The sequence below is a fragment of the Procambarus clarkii genome, chromosome 19 (assembly GCF_040958095.1).
Source record: "Procambarus clarkii isolate CNS0578487 chromosome 19, FALCON_Pclarkii_2.0, whole genome shotgun sequence".
Classification (NCBI taxonomy): Eukaryota; Metazoa; Arthropoda; class Malacostraca; order Decapoda; family Cambaridae; genus Procambarus; species Procambarus clarkii.
The window spans coordinates 18,698,528-18,714,336 of record NC_091168.1 but is presented as its reverse complement, the minus strand read 5'-3'; the positions used below and the strand labels follow the sequence as shown (position 1 = coordinate 18,714,336).

The following is a 15,809-nucleotide window of genomic DNA, read 5'->3' as shown; positions in this document are numbered from 1 at the left end:
CACCCTTGCACACCAACCACCCTTGCACACCAACCACCCTTGCACACCAACCACCCTTGCACACCAACCATCCATGTAGACTTAGGTTAACGCTGGGTCGATTTAATAAAATTATAAAAACGTTTCATCGTAATTTATGGCGTTTTATTTAATACTGTGAGTAAACAGTGAAGCACATATAGTGACCACGTAATAGAGCATATAGGCACAATATTATCGGAACTTTGACAGAATGGTGAAATATAGTGATAACGTGATAAAATAGTGAAAGATACTGCCGTAATGGTGGAAAACTGTGAACGATGATAACATTGAAAATGTGTCGCGGATGATGACACATTATTGTTGTAGTGAACTTAAGAGTTTTAAGTTTTAGGCTACAGGAAATGTGCAGCTTTTAACTTAAATATTAGTGTTGATTAAGTTAATTAGCTGATCTGGAGTCAATCGTCGACCAAGTCAGTTCGGCGAATATTCTCCATTTACCTGTTATGTGATGTTTCTCCCCAAGTTGTTGAGAAGTTACTGGGTGTAGTCGACGTGCTGTGTTTGGTGTAGTCGACGTGCTGTGTTTGGTGTAGTCGACGTGCTGTGTTTGGTGTAGTTGACGTGCTGTGTTTGGTGTAGTCGACGTGCTGTGTTTGGTGTAGTCGACGTGCTGTGTTTGGTGTAGTCGACGTGCTGTGTTTGGTGTAGTCGACGTGCTGTGTTTGGTGTAGTCGACGTGCAGTGTTTGGTGTAGTCGACGTGCTGTGTTTGGTGTAGTCGACGTGCTGTTTGTCATCGCCAACCTCTCTTGTACCAAATTCCATGTTTGGCATTATGATCGTTTTCAAGATGTGCAGTGCAGTCAGCGTCTTGCAGCAGTTAGTAGGGAGAGCTGTCGGTGTCTGGCAGGAATTTTTGGTTTTACATCTTGCCTTCGGTGCAGGTACTTTACCTTGTTCTATTGTGAAGGTCTGGAATATCTTCTCGAGTTCCTCACACACGTCTTCGTAAACACCCGCGAGGTCTCTCTTATCCTGTCTCCTAACTGTTGTTGTCCCTTCTGCTGTGGCACTGTATTGAGGACAGTGTGTGTTGCAGGTCGTGGAGGCTGCACTGATCTATGCTACTGTTGTAGATAGCACTAAAGGATGGCAATGGGGACGTGGGTTCCTAGCTACATCGTTGTCATCTGCCGCCGGAGCTCTTCCTTTACCAGGTTCCTTTGAAGAAATACTTCACTGTAACTTTGCATATATTGAAGTTTCTTCTTCTATTGAAGCCTATGACTGTCAGTTTTGTAATCTCGTTCGTGAACATTATCTTATCAAGAGGTTCCATTTCCTCCTATGTCAGCATGCACCTGAAGTCTTTATCTGCTTTGTTATCTACCAACATTGTCTGCATCTTTGTTAGGATCCTGGTCATGGCAGACTTGCCTATCGTTTCACTCAGGCGACAGTATGGTGCTTCTGTAGTTACCGCGAGTCTCTCCTCCCTCCGCCAAGAGCTCTGCTTGCAAAGTATCCGTAGTGATGACCTTTGTGTTTCAAGGTTGACTATGTCATCCGGAAGGATCTCCAACTCCACCTTCCGAACTCTCTCACTTGGACTGCACATAATGTGAATTTATTATCTCCAGATTTAGGAGAGTGATTTGGTCTTCAATGAGGTTGATTCCGACTAGATTTAGGAACCCATCTCCGGGTCTGGGACCCGCAATGGGACCCGCAACCAGAGACGTCAGAACATCTGTTCTGTTTGGCAATACGCATATGATGCTCTCGTTGTTCTGGTGGTGTGTGCCTCTGGTGTTAGTTCTCAAGTTATATCCACTCCTAAGTCTCTCTCTCTTTCACAAGTTGGAAGTTGCCTGCCCTTCATCCTGCACTGTATCAGAGGTCTTCTTGCTTCCTCTCCTATTCTCATAACGTTGCATTTGTCACAGTTAAAGTCTAGTCTAAAGTGATGACGTGTGTCTGGCGACTCGTATGTTATAAGAGTTTCTTCTGTCTTTCGAAATTGTAAAATTTAATTCCACACAGGGAAGAAAATATTATAAATATAAATTAGTAAACGTTTTCATTTTGTTTTATTCTAAACCTCTGATCAAGAATCAATGATTTTCCGTCAATGTTTTACAGATTAATAAAGCGTCGAATTATAGATAATATTCCCCAAAATATCCCGAACCATTTTCTGTTCCTAAAATACTCAGTTTTCTATGATCACAGTCATGGCGGGTTTTCCTCGAATAATCCATTAAATATTAACAAAGTATAACGTCCCCCTTTATTAAGTTACATAGCGACCTTCAGAACGCCCCACGTGAATATTTTTTGTGTTGTTGATTTTTGTCATTAATAAAATTTAGTCCACGATGGTAGTCATGCTACAGAAGTGGTTGTTCTCGTAATAAATTTTGTAATACTGGTTGTGGTTGGAGGGGGGTGGGTGGGTGTGGGTGTGTGTGGGTGTGTGTGTGTGTGTGTGTGTGTGTACACATACTCACCTATTTGTGCCTGCAGGATCGATCATTGACTCTTGGATCCCGCCTTTCGAGCCTTCGATTGTTTACATTGTGCGTGTGCTTACCTACATGTGCCTAAAGAAGGCGAGCAAAGCTCCTAGCCCCACCTTCCGAGCGTTTTTAGATTAATTCAATGACTCAGTTCTCACGCTTTTATCATATCAATATTTACAAATTTAATTCGAATTAGCTTCAACGACTTATGCGTTCAATGTATACGATTTATTGACAGCTCTAACACAAAAAAAGTTCTTTCTGACGTCTCTTGACTCATTTGCATCTCGAGGCTTCATCTATGCCTCTCGTTCTGCTCTTCCTCGCTGCTTTGTCTACTTTGTAATCCTACCTCAGGGTCTTATATGTAGTTATCATGATCCCACTCTCTCTCTTGAAGTGTGGTAAGGGTCAGTTCTCCAAGTGTTATTGTGCCAGTGTATGACTTATTGCCTATGTCAATGATACTGTACATGTCAGTGTTGCTGTTCATGTCAGTGTTGCTGTTCATGTCAATGATACTGTGCATGTCAGTGTTACTGTACATGTCAATGATACTGTGCATGTCAGTGTTACTGTACATGTCATGAGTACAGTGTATGTCATGGGTACAGTGTATGTCGGCGGGACGTGCCGTGCCGGCGGGACGTGCCGTGCCGGCGGGACGTGCCGTGCCGGCGGGACGTGCCGTGCCGGCGGGACGTGCCGTGCCGGCGGGACGTGCCGTGCCGGCGGGACGTGCCGTGCCGGCGGGACGTGCCGTGCCGGCGGGACGTGCCGGGCCGGCGGGACGTGCCGGGCCGGCGGGACGTGCCGGGCCGGCGGGACGTGCCGGGCCGGCGGGACGTGCCGGGCCGGCGGGACGTGCCGGGCCGGCGGGACGTGCCGGGCCGGCGGGACGTGCCGGGCCGGCGGGACGTGCCGGGCCGGCGGGACGTGCCGGGCCGGCGGGACGTGCCGGGCCGGCGGGACGTGCCGGGCCGGCGGGACGTGCCGGGCCGGCGGGACGTGCCGGGCCGGCGGGACGTGTCGTGCAAAATCTGCGTCTCAGTATTGAACGACATGAAATTTGCTTTACTGCTGAACTGACTAGAGAAAACCAGTTGTTAAGGGAGTTGATGTTGGGAGTTAATATATGTGCTCCCCTTGATGTTAAGGGGAGGTGCCTGTGCTCCCCTTGATGTTAAGGGGAGGTGCCTGTGCTCCCCTTGATGTTAAGGGGAGGTGCCTGTGCTCCCCTGGATGTTAAGGGGAGGTGCCTGTGCTCCCCTGGATGTAATGGGGGAGAGTGCATGTACAACCTTAATGTCTTAAGACATAATACAACACCGCCAGAGCCGACAGTAGCAGTACTCCGGGCCCAAGAGGCGAAGATACCATCAGTGTTTTTAAAGTTTTATTCTTTAAGGAATTTTAATATAAATTAAAGTTGTCCCCGTTGATAATAGAAGCGTTCCGAGAGGAAATATTGTACACAAGAGTTTACAGAGAAAGTAAAAAGCTAATTGAGGGAGGCACCATAAAGTGGGTATGTGGCGAAGGTACGCCAGGCAGTGCTCGGTACGAGGTCAGTGCCAGGCTTGATGAGAGGCAGTGATGCCCTACAGGTATAAGGCAACCCACACCACACCCACCAGGGCAGCGACACCTGCTGAGTGAACCAGAGGGTGTTGTATTTACAGTACGCCAGACTAACCTTCGCCAGACTACGTATATTAATATATAATGCCTCCTTTATGGCAGCGGACACCAGTTTATTTCAGTGAGAGATGAAATAACATGCCACTGCAGAGTGTAATGATTCAGACTTACCTCGTAGGTCTGCGAGGTGGGGTGGGTCTTGGCAAGGTTGGGGTGGACTCTGCCCCTCTTCTTGGCTGGGGTGGCGGGCCCCGGCGCCGGCTGCCGGCTGAGGGACTTCTTACGTTGCTGGCGGACGCTGATACTGGCCCCCACCGCCCCGTACATGGTGCCGCCCTGAGGAAGACACCACCAGGACATTAGCAGGTGGTCCGGGGCCCTCACCCTACATACAGGCAGGCTTACTGGGAACGTTATGAGGGTAAGTGGGTGGTTGTCACCCCGGGGTGACCACACTTCACCCCGGGTGACTACACTTCACCCCGGGTGACTACACTGGGGGGGTGTTACTCGTGTTGTGGGTACTGGGGGGTTCATCTTTTCTTTTAGCTGATGAGAAATTGGTGAGGGTTTCTACGCCTCATGATGATTCCAGGACTGATGACTTCTGACTCCATTTCGTGGACACAGCTTTCTCTTTCCATAGCCTATGTTAATCCTTACTGTTACGATATCGACAATACCGTCGGAACATGGAGTGGCGAATTCAGCGCCATCTGTGAGTCTGCACTCTAACTCCTTTGGTATCGGACGCTATATGGACAATGCCATCTGGTGGTTGGAGCCTGGCAGCAGCATACGGTTCGGGTTGCCTGCTTTGGTTAGCAAGTACGGTCGACGTGGATGACCTCTGGTGAGGTGGCGGATCAAGATCAACGCCACCTAGGTTGTGCTACGAGCATAATGTCAAGTCCCCAGTGAGTGTTATCTCCTGGTTTCCCCAGTGCTCCGTCCTGTTAACTGATGCCATTTCATATCCACAGAGGTGACGTGTGGAAGCAGTCGTACTGAAGAGGACAGTTTACCTTGGGCAGTCCACGTTCTTTCAACTAGCGTAGTGTTCGATTACGTAGTGTTGGAAGAGATCGGCGTACCCCGGGATTAGCTTAGGAGAGAAACGGACAACAGTGAGGTGCCTGTTGTGAAGTGCTGCTAGCTGGTCGCTAGAGGCTTCTGCCAGGGGTTCGCTACCCCCTGTATTGCTTGTTTTGTGACCCCGATCAGCGTGTGACTGAGGTCCTCTGCCAGCGAGTGGCTGGAGAGTGATAGTGGGGTATAGGCACCTCGTGATACTGTCAGTGGACTAGCCCACGTAAAAGGTGAACTCGCCAGTGTTTCCCATTACACGTGGACGAGGTACTGGGCGGTGGAAACACTGGGGTTGATGAACACTGCATGTGTGCGCTTTTAGTGTCCTGTGTGAAAGCAACACTACTGTGAAAAAGTATAGTAATAATCTATTTATTATATTTTAATGGTTTAAGTGAAAATATTGGCGATGGGAATAGTGTCTTGATTATCCACCCCTTATTTATTCATTGCACTTACAGCCAGTTCTTGAAAGCGCACTACCGACTTGGGGTCGGATACTATAAGCATGAACATGGTTCATTCATCAAGAACCCGGTTACTGGTCCATAGTGACTATAACACTTATCTTGCTAGAATGCTCTGGAACACGATCCACCATTAGGTATATAGATAGGCTCGTAATTACTGTAGGGTGAATAGAGGCAAACAGTTAGGGGTTGGTGGCCTATTGTTCCTGCCCGTCCGTGGCTCCAACTCTCTCTGACGATGCATGGTTCGAGAAAGCTTTCTTCTACACCAGTGTAGTGGGCAGTTTGGCAGAAGTAGGTGGAATTGTGGGTGTAGAGAATATGGTTGGTGTGATGAACTTTGTGAGCGTGACACAGTATAGGAGTGAGGGAAGGATGGCGCAAGGAGGGAAGAAGGGCTGGGGCAAGGCGACAAGGGCAAAGAAGAGAGGGAGGAAGTTAAGGGGAAAGGAGAATGACGGAGCGAGGGATGTAAGGGAGAGAGGAAGGGGTCGACCGGAGAGGGGGAGGGGGGGGGGGATTATATACCTGTTGGAGTATTGACTGGTGGAGCGAGGGAGTGGTGTGTACTGGGTGTGGAGCAGGGGTAGGGGTGGTGGTTCAAATTGGTGGGTGGCAGAGGGTGAATAAGGAGTGAGGGTAGAGAACAGGGAGTTAAAGAAGAGATGGGAGGAGGCTTGGTGTAGGGCAGTAAGGTCCTGTGGAGGGGGGGCGGGGAGGGAGGATGGGTAGATAAGTGTAAACATGAGGCCGTGCTGCCATCCTCACCGAGCACAGGTAATGAATATTTACACCACCTCTCTCTGCCTTATCCTCTCCTTTCATTCCATCATAAATTACTATTTTAAATTTCACTTTTTCTTCTTCCCCTCTTTTTTCTTCCCAGGGAGTTGTGATTATTAAGAATTTGAAACCAAAAAATCAATGAATGCACAAGTGTTCGTTGTGGGGCAAATGGGACACTGGCATTTGTTTCTCGTGGCGATGGTGATAAAGCGCACCTGTTGTTCTTCAGCTGTGTCTTGCTCTTGTTGGGCCCCGTGTGGAATGTGCAGTTCAATTTTGGTCGCCATACTGTGGAGTGGAAGTGGGCTTACTAGTGCTCGTCCAGCGTGGGATGACAAGGTTGAGCCGCAAATTGGAGGCCTGTCATATGAGGGATTGACGGAGCTTGGTCCGTCTTCTGTAGCGGCGAAGGGTTGTGGGTGGCATGGTGGAGGTGTGCAAGTGGAGGAATGCCCGGGCGTGGCGAGGGGGGGAGTTGTGCAGGTGTGTTCTGTTGTGACACAGGGCAGGTGTGTTCTGTTGTGACACAGGGCAGGTGTGTTCTGTTGTGACACAGGGCAGGTGTGTTCTGTTGTGACACAGGGCAGGTGTGTTCTGTTGTGACACAGGGCAGGTGTGTTCTGTTGTGACACAGGGCAGGTGTGTTCTGTTGTTACACAGGGCAGGTGTGTTCTCTTGTGACACAGGGCAAGTGTGTTCTCTTGTGACACAGGGCAGGTGTGTTCTCTTGTGACACAGGGCAGATGAATAGTTGCAGGGCTCGAGTACAGTGGCCCTAATGGGACACCTCGTTGAAGTAGGGTTCAACGCTTCCGTCCCTACCGCGGGTGGTAAGAATACTTGCCTTCAGCGGGTAGTTAGAACACTTCCCTCCCGTCAACACGTGGACAGAACACGCTCACCCCCGTCAACACGTGGACAGAATATTGCACCCCGTAACAGGTGCCACTTCTGGTTCGTGCTAAAAGGTTCCCTTGAGCAAAGAAATGTCATAAAAATGACTCTGTTGCAGCGACTGTGGAACACTGAGTGGGCGGGGAGGTATTGCTTCACCTTGAGAGAGAGATAGATATGAGGGTACCCAGTACTAAACTGGACTAAGGTACTCTACTGTACCAAGGCACTATATTGGATCAGGTACTATACTAGACCAGATACTATACTGAACTTGATATAATACTGGACCAGGCAGTAGTATACTGGACCAGGCAGTAGTATACTGGACCAGGCAGTAGTATACAGGACCAGGTAGTAGTATACAGGACCAGGTGGTAGTATACAGGACCAGGTAGTAGTATACAGGACCAGGTAGTAGTATACAGGACCAGGTGGTAGTATACAGGACCAGGTGGTAGTATACAGGACCAGGTGGTAGTATACAGGACCAGGTACTCACAGCTGGGTGTGTTGCTCCTCATGTGGCTCCTTCACCACCCTCACACCTGTAATGATCAAGACTGTATGAATATATATGTCATATTTTATATTTCCGCTATAGAAAAGTACATTATATATAACACTACTGAGGGTACCCGGCCGCGTCTGGGTGTTTGATCCCCTACCCGGGTGCTCCCGGGTCTCTCTCCCCTACCCGGGTACTCCCCCCCCACTCCCCCCCCACACACACCCACCCCCTCCTACACACACCCACCCCCTCCTACACACACCCACCCCCTCCTACACACACAAACACCCCTGCCACACACACCCACCCACACCTCCCCCCTCCACACACACACACACACCTCCCCCCTCCACACACACACACACACCTCCCCCCTCCACACACACACACACCTACACACACACAAACACCCCCCAACACACACACACACACACCCTCCTACACACACAAACCCCCCCCCCAACACACACAACCCCCCCCCCCCCAACACACACACCCCCAACACACACCCACATACACCCCCCCAACACCCACCCACATACACCCCCCCACATACACCCCCCCACATACACCCCCCAACACCCACCCACATACACCCCCCCAACACCCACCCACATACACCCCCCCAACACCCACCCACATACACCCCCCCAACACCCACCCACATACACCCCCCCAACACCCACCCACATACACCCCCCCCAACACCCACCCACATACACCCCCCCCAACACCCACCCACATACACCCCCCCAACACCCACCCACATACACCCCCCCAACACCCACCCACATACACCCCCCCAACACCCACCCACATACACCCCCCCAACACCCACCCACATACACCCCCCCAACACCCACCCACATACACCCCCCCAACACCCACCCACATACACCCCCCCAACACACACCCACGTACACCCCCCCAACACACACCCACATACACCCCCCCAACACACACCCACATACACCCCCCCAACACACACCCACATACACCCCCCAACACACACCCACATACACCCCCCCAACACACACCCACATACACCCCCCCAACACACACCCACATACACCCCCCCAACACACACCCACATACACCCCCCCAACACACACCCACATACACCCCCCCAACACACACCCACATACACCCCCCCAACACACACCCACATACACCCCCCCAACACACACCCACATACACCCCCCCAACACACACCCACATACACCCCCCCAACATACACCCACATCCACCCACACACACCCCCCACACCCCCCCCACACACCCCCCCCCACACACACCCCCCCCACACACCCCCCCCCCACACACACCCCCCCCACACACCCCCCCCCACACACCCCCCCACCCCCCCACCCTCCATCCCCCCCCAAACACACACCCCCACCCCCCCAAACACACCCCCCCCACCCCCCCCAAACACACCCCCCCAACCCCCCCCAAACACCCCCCCCCAAACACACCCCCCCCAAACACACCCCCCCCACCCCCTACCCAAACACACACCCCCACCCCCCCCAAACACACACCCCCACCCCCCCAAACACACCCCCCCACCCCCCCCACACACACCCCCAACCCCCACACACACCCCCACCCCCCCCCCACACACACACCCCCACCCCCCCCCCCACACACACACCCCCCCACACACACCCCCAACCCCCACACACACCCCCACCCCCCCCCACACACACACCCCCCCACACACACCCCCAACCCCCCCCCCCACCCCCCCCACACACCTCCCCACACACACACCCCCCCACACACCCCCCCCCACACACCCCCACCCCCACACACCCCCCCCCCCATACACACCTCCCTCCCACACACACACACCTCCCTCCCACACACACACACCTCCCTCCCACACACACACACCTCCCTCCCACACACACACACCTCCCTCCCACACACACACACCTCCCTCCCACACACACACACCTCCCTCCCACACACACACACACCTCCCTCCCACACACACCTCCCTCCCACACACACCTCCCTCCCACACACCCCCCACACACCCCCCCCACACCCCCCCACACACCCCCCACACCCCCCACACACACCCCACACACACACACCCCCCCCACACACCCCCACACACACACCCCCCCCCACACACACCCCCCACACACACATACACCCCCCCACACACACATACACCCCCCCACACACACATACACCCCCCACACCCCCCCCCCACACACCCCCCCACACCCCCCCACACACACCCCACACACACACCCCCCCCCCACACACCCCCCACACCCCCCCCCCCACACACCCCCCCACACCCCCCCACACACACCCCACACACACACACACCCCCCCACACACCCCCACACACACCCCCCCCCCACACACACCCCCCACACACACATACACCCCCCCACACCCCCCCCCCCCCCACACACATACACCCCCCACACACACATACACCCCCCCCACACACACATACACCCCCCCCCACACACACACATACACCCCCCCCCCACACACACATACATCCCCCCACACACACATACACCCCCCCCACACACACATACACCCCCCACACACATACACCCCCGCCCACACACATACATCCCCGCCCACACACACCCTCCCACACATACACCCCCCCACACATACACCCCCCACACACACACACCCCCCACACACACACACACACCCCCCACACACACATACACCCCCCACACACACACATACACCCCCCACACACACCCCAACACACACCTACATACACCCCCTCCTACACACACAAACACCCCCCCAACATACACAAGCACCCCCCCCAACATACACCCCCTCCTACACACACAAACACCCCCCCCCCCAACATACACACCCACATACACCCCTCCTACACACACATTCCCCCCCCCCCACACACACACTGTTCCTAAGTGTAGCAGCTCTCGTCTGGGAATATCGATAGCCTTGTAACTCAAAACATCACGCGAGCGTCAGCACGAAACTTAAAATATATTAACACTAGTATTTTATCTTCCATGTTTTCCATTTATTGTTTATCCATTGCAATATCTGGTATTTGTTGCCGTAAGTCTTGCAAATCCACCAAACCTGGCAGTGTGTCACTACATGTAGCTTGACGCAGTCAACTGCACACATCAGCAGCTGGGCTCAGTGCACGCATGTGACGCAGCTACTGTGACATGTGACGCAGTCCCTGACACTTGTGACGCAGCCAAAGACGCATGAGACGCAACTAGGGATGGTTGTAAGGAGGGAAGTACATCGGGAATCGAAGCAACGATCTTGGTTTACTAGACCATAAACAGAAGCAACAACACCAGCCTGCTCAGGCAGAGAGAGGAAGAGAGGGAGTGAAAGTAAGATTGAAAGAATGAGTGAAATAGAAGGGTAGAGGAAGTAAACTGGAACAAGAGGTTGGGAGGGGGGGGGGGAGAAGACGACGGGAACAAGAGGAGAGTATTGGAACAGGGGGAGGAAAAGGAGAGAACGGGAACAAAGGGGGGAAGGAGGAGGAGGAAGAGGGGTGTAGAGTGGCGGCTCTCCCCAGTTGACCTGGGAGTGGCGGCTCTTCCCAGTTGACCTGGGAGTGGGTTTGTGTGCTAAACGTGTACACTTTTGGGATAAATGTTTATGCTTAATTAGTAGAAGAGGTGCTTGGGTGGCCAGGCATAGCTGTGCTGATTGCTTCTTGGGAAATTACCCCTCGCCGCTGGCTGGTCCGTGGGGAACTACCAGTCGTTGCTAGTTGCTTGGAAACTTGCTTGGCATATAGTGGTCTTACTTAAGTAATGTGTTCACTGAGGCCGTGTGTGTGTGTGTGTACCATAACCATCCTCACAATTAGAAAGTCTCTTTTGCCACTTAGCTCGTTAGCCAAACACGCACTTACAGTAAACATACACGTCTAAACCCGGACATTTTATCATTATGATTTATTCTGCTTTTGACTTATGAACAGCCAATCATTGTGTACTATTTCAACAACTATTGAGACTGTCTTAAATACCTTTACTTACCCACCCACTAAAGGCATCATGTAACTGACACTGGCACTCCGGTAATCTAGAACATCCTAGAAGACAGCTCTTCAGTTTGCTTGCCATCCATCACGCCTATACAAGTGTAGTGTCCCCCCCCCTCCCCTCCTCTTACCAGAGGACACCACTATAATTGTCAGTGGTAGAAAATGGCACTATGGCGAAGAACAGCGGGAGAGTCGATGCCAGTAATGTGGGGAGGGGGGGGGGGGGGGTGAGCCGAGTGTGTGTGTGTACTCACGTGTTTATACTCGCCTATCTGTGTCTGCAGGATCGGGTATTAGCTTTAGAACCCCGCCTTTCTATCCGCTAGTTATTTCAGTGAATCCTGCTTTATTCCTCTATCATACCTACTTTTTAAAATTATGAATGGGGTTATCTTCTACAACTCATTAATTCATTCTATTTTCCAACTACTTTTACGCTAGAAGAAAACGTTCCAACATCCCCTGTGGCTCCTCTGATTCTTAAACTTGTATCCACGCCCCTTAATTCTATTGTTATTCATTTTGAACATCTCTTTTTTTTTTCACTGTCAATCCTTCGTAATATTTATAAGTGAATGTCATTATCTCTCTTTCCATTTTTTCCCCTAGAGTCGTCAGATCTAGTTAATTTAGTCTTTCTTCATACCCCATCCCTCATAAGTCCAAAACGAGCTTTGTTGCTAGTCTCCGAATCTTTTCTAGTTTCTCATGTTTTTCAAGACGAGGACTCCACTATAGGGCTGGGTATTTTAAGACTGGTCTAACACAGGTGGTGTACAGTGACCTAAATGCCTCCTTATTTGGGTTCCTGAACGATGGTGTGACTTGCTATTGTATAGTATGCTGCTGATGTTCTCCTGTTTATATATGCCTCCAGAGGAAGGCTTGGTTTAATAGCCACTCTCGGGTATTTTTTTCTAGTCATTTCAGCTAAGTCATTTCCCTTCATTGTGTACTATCCCTCTGGTCTTCCGGCACCCGTTTCCATATCTATCATCTTACACTTACTCGTGTTGAACTCTAATAGCCATTTTTGTGGCCAGCTTTGCAACTTGTCTACGTCATCTTTGAGTATTTTGAGATCTTCAACTGTCTTGATTCTTCTCATTGACTTTATATTGTCTACAAACACCGACATATAGGATTCCACTCCTGTAGTTAGGACATTAACATAAATGAGAAATAGAATGGTCCCAGTATTAATCCCTGAGGAAACACAGCCGGAGAGCAGTGCTGTTTCAATTCTCATATACATTTACCTCAATGTTCCCATCTATTGTTACCTCATTATTCTCATCTCTTGTTTGCTCAATAATCTCCCTGGTAGTTCTACGTTTGAGTGTCATTGCACACAATGCAGTAGGGGTGAAGCAGGCCATTACCTTCAGTTCCCTCTTTGTCGTAGGCCTGACAAAAGGCGTCTGAGATCTTGAGACAATTACTACGGTGCACCAGTTTGCAACCATCACATCTGATAACTTCGTCCTGGGTGCGAGGGCCCAGTTATAATATCCACTGTCGGAAAATCCGACACCATTTAATAATAATATCATACAGACAGATAAGAGCTGTATTACCAACAAGTTACCCATAGAAAACGTAACTTGTAGTGGAATTACCGTCTATAGAAAACGGGATATCATCACCACATACTATTATAATTCACCAGCTATTCTGCTGGGAATTATTCTTAAATACATTAGTCTTTGGACTTTACCATCATAAAAACATCTTATATAAATTAACTTAATTATCAATATTAAAGTAGAGTAAATGTGACCCTTCTATCACTTTCTGAAATCTGGACAAAGTAGGCCAGGCGTCAGAGGGGGAGGAAGGGGGCAGCCATTGTTGTGTCACCTCCGAGACGGGTGGAGCAAATTTGGCTCCTATCATTCTGGACAATGTCGGCCAGACGTCAATAGAATGGAGTGTTAGATGCAGCCATTGTTATACGAGACCAGAGGCTCACACGGGAGCAAATTCGGCTCCTGTTAATTTTACTTGGACGTAGTGTTATGGATACCAAAGGTGTACCATCTGTCAACACGCTGTCAACAAATCAAGTTAAGTGCTCTTTCCGAAACCCATTATTTATCATTAGTGGCCATTAATGTCAGGATATAGGGTGACCCGGTTAGATCACATGGAAGCCTCAAACTAAAGGTAATTAAGCCAGGTCTTCATGTTCCATGTACTGTTTTCTCTGATATACTTGTCATATATAGGTATCTGGCTTCACAGCTAGCGCACTTTTGACAGGTCAAGACGAGGATGCAAGATTTGTGCACCAGTTACTGGGTGATATGGAAGCTACCTCAAAGAGGATAATTAGGTGTCTACACCCTAGTTATACCTGGTGGACTAACCTGCTGTACTATAAGACAAGGAACCTCTTCAATGTATGTAGTTACTGTAGTTTGATTGGCTGCATACATATAAATATAAACCCCCCTAATGTGTAGAGGATCGATTTGTGAGATTATGAGATTATTGCAGAAATACAGTCCACTTATCATTATACAAATTGCTATCGAAGTATATAAATTAACGTAAATATAAATTCATATAAATTAAATAAATATAAATCTCACAGGTCGGTTCCCACATTATTTGGTCATCTTCGAACCGGATGACGGATTATTTGATCCTTTGAACCCACATTTGGTCATCTTAGTACCGGATGAACCAGTTAACCAGTGGATTCATTAAATATACTAGTGCAGTGTTATTTAAACAAAGCCAGCAGTCAAGACGGCAGCGTAGCCTCAAGGGAGCTCAGGAGCCTCCCTCAGCCCAGTTCAGCTTCGTCAGCGGTTTCATGCACACCCACAGATATTTGGTGGCGTGTTATTTCGTGAAATGACAGCGCTAATATAGAATCCAGCCAAATTAGTGACTGTGTCTTCGCGAGATTGTTCACGGATTTCGTGGTGTTACATTTCGCGAGAGATTATCTACGAATTTTGTGGACTTTATTTCGCGAGGTCACTAATAATATTTAATACTTCTAGATAATATTAGAAGTTTCATAGAGGCAATTAAGAGGCTATTATCAATAATTGTGTATATTATTTCTCCAAAATAGAGAATTATTTAATATATATTGCACTAGTGATCTCAATATAATATTTACTAATTGCCAACCCACAACAGGGTAGGATATTACCATTGACTAGTTGAACTATTATTGTTCATCCTAGTCCCATTATTACTATAGTCAGTTGTACTATATTGAACAACCTAACACCATTAATGCATGGTCCAGACCCTATTTTGGGTGTAATTTTTATCAACTCGAGTTGAGTTGTATATATAATAAATTACTTATGATCATTACACCTTTGAGTGATTAATTAGTGTCTCTACCATCCTAGGGTGATATAGAAGAGCTAACCTAAAGGTACTTCCAGTGACACTGGTTTATCACTCAAATCATTAGTGTGTATGATTGTATATATATATAATGTGTATTAATTTTAAGTGCTAACCTCTAGTAGAGGTAGGATTATTGCCTAGTGAGTGCAGAAATTTACCCTAGGCTACCATTAGAGCTTGTTCAGTATTATGAGCAGCCCAAGTACAAGTCCCACAAGGCTTCACCAACGAGCCAGTATGGATAATGCAGGGAGAATGAAAAGAACCCTTGCAGGTCTTAAAGGCCACTTAACAAGACAGATCAAGAAATGTGAAGATTTGTCACAACAATCTCAAGTTGATTATGCTGACCTGGAAAGCTATTATCAAGCAGCTGCAGGTAAATTTGAGCAAATCAAATGCCAAATGGCTGTCCTTGTGGGGACAGACTACTACCATCGATTCATCGGTAGCCCTACTAAATATCAGGGCATAACCATGTTAAAGTCT

General features: G+C 49.5%; 2 protein-coding genes across 4 annotated transcripts in view; both read left to right on the top strand.

Annotated features, from left to right (window-relative positions):
* The window catches only part of LOC123752625 (protein O-linked-mannose beta-1,2-N-acetylglucosaminyltransferase 1), a 140,671-nt gene that overhangs the window by 64,253 nt on the left and 60,609 nt on the right, over window positions 1-15,809 (top strand). The window lies entirely within an intron of this gene.
* LOC138366312 (constitutive coactivator of peroxisome proliferator-activated receptor gamma-like) lies at window positions 2,366-3,598 on the top strand. The gene is made up of 2 exons (XM_069327339.1): window positions 2,366-2,397; window positions 3,124-3,598. Exons 1-2 carry the CDS (start codon window positions 2,366-2,368, stop codon window positions 3,596-3,598), a joined length of 507 nt encoding a protein of 168 aa, XP_069183440.1.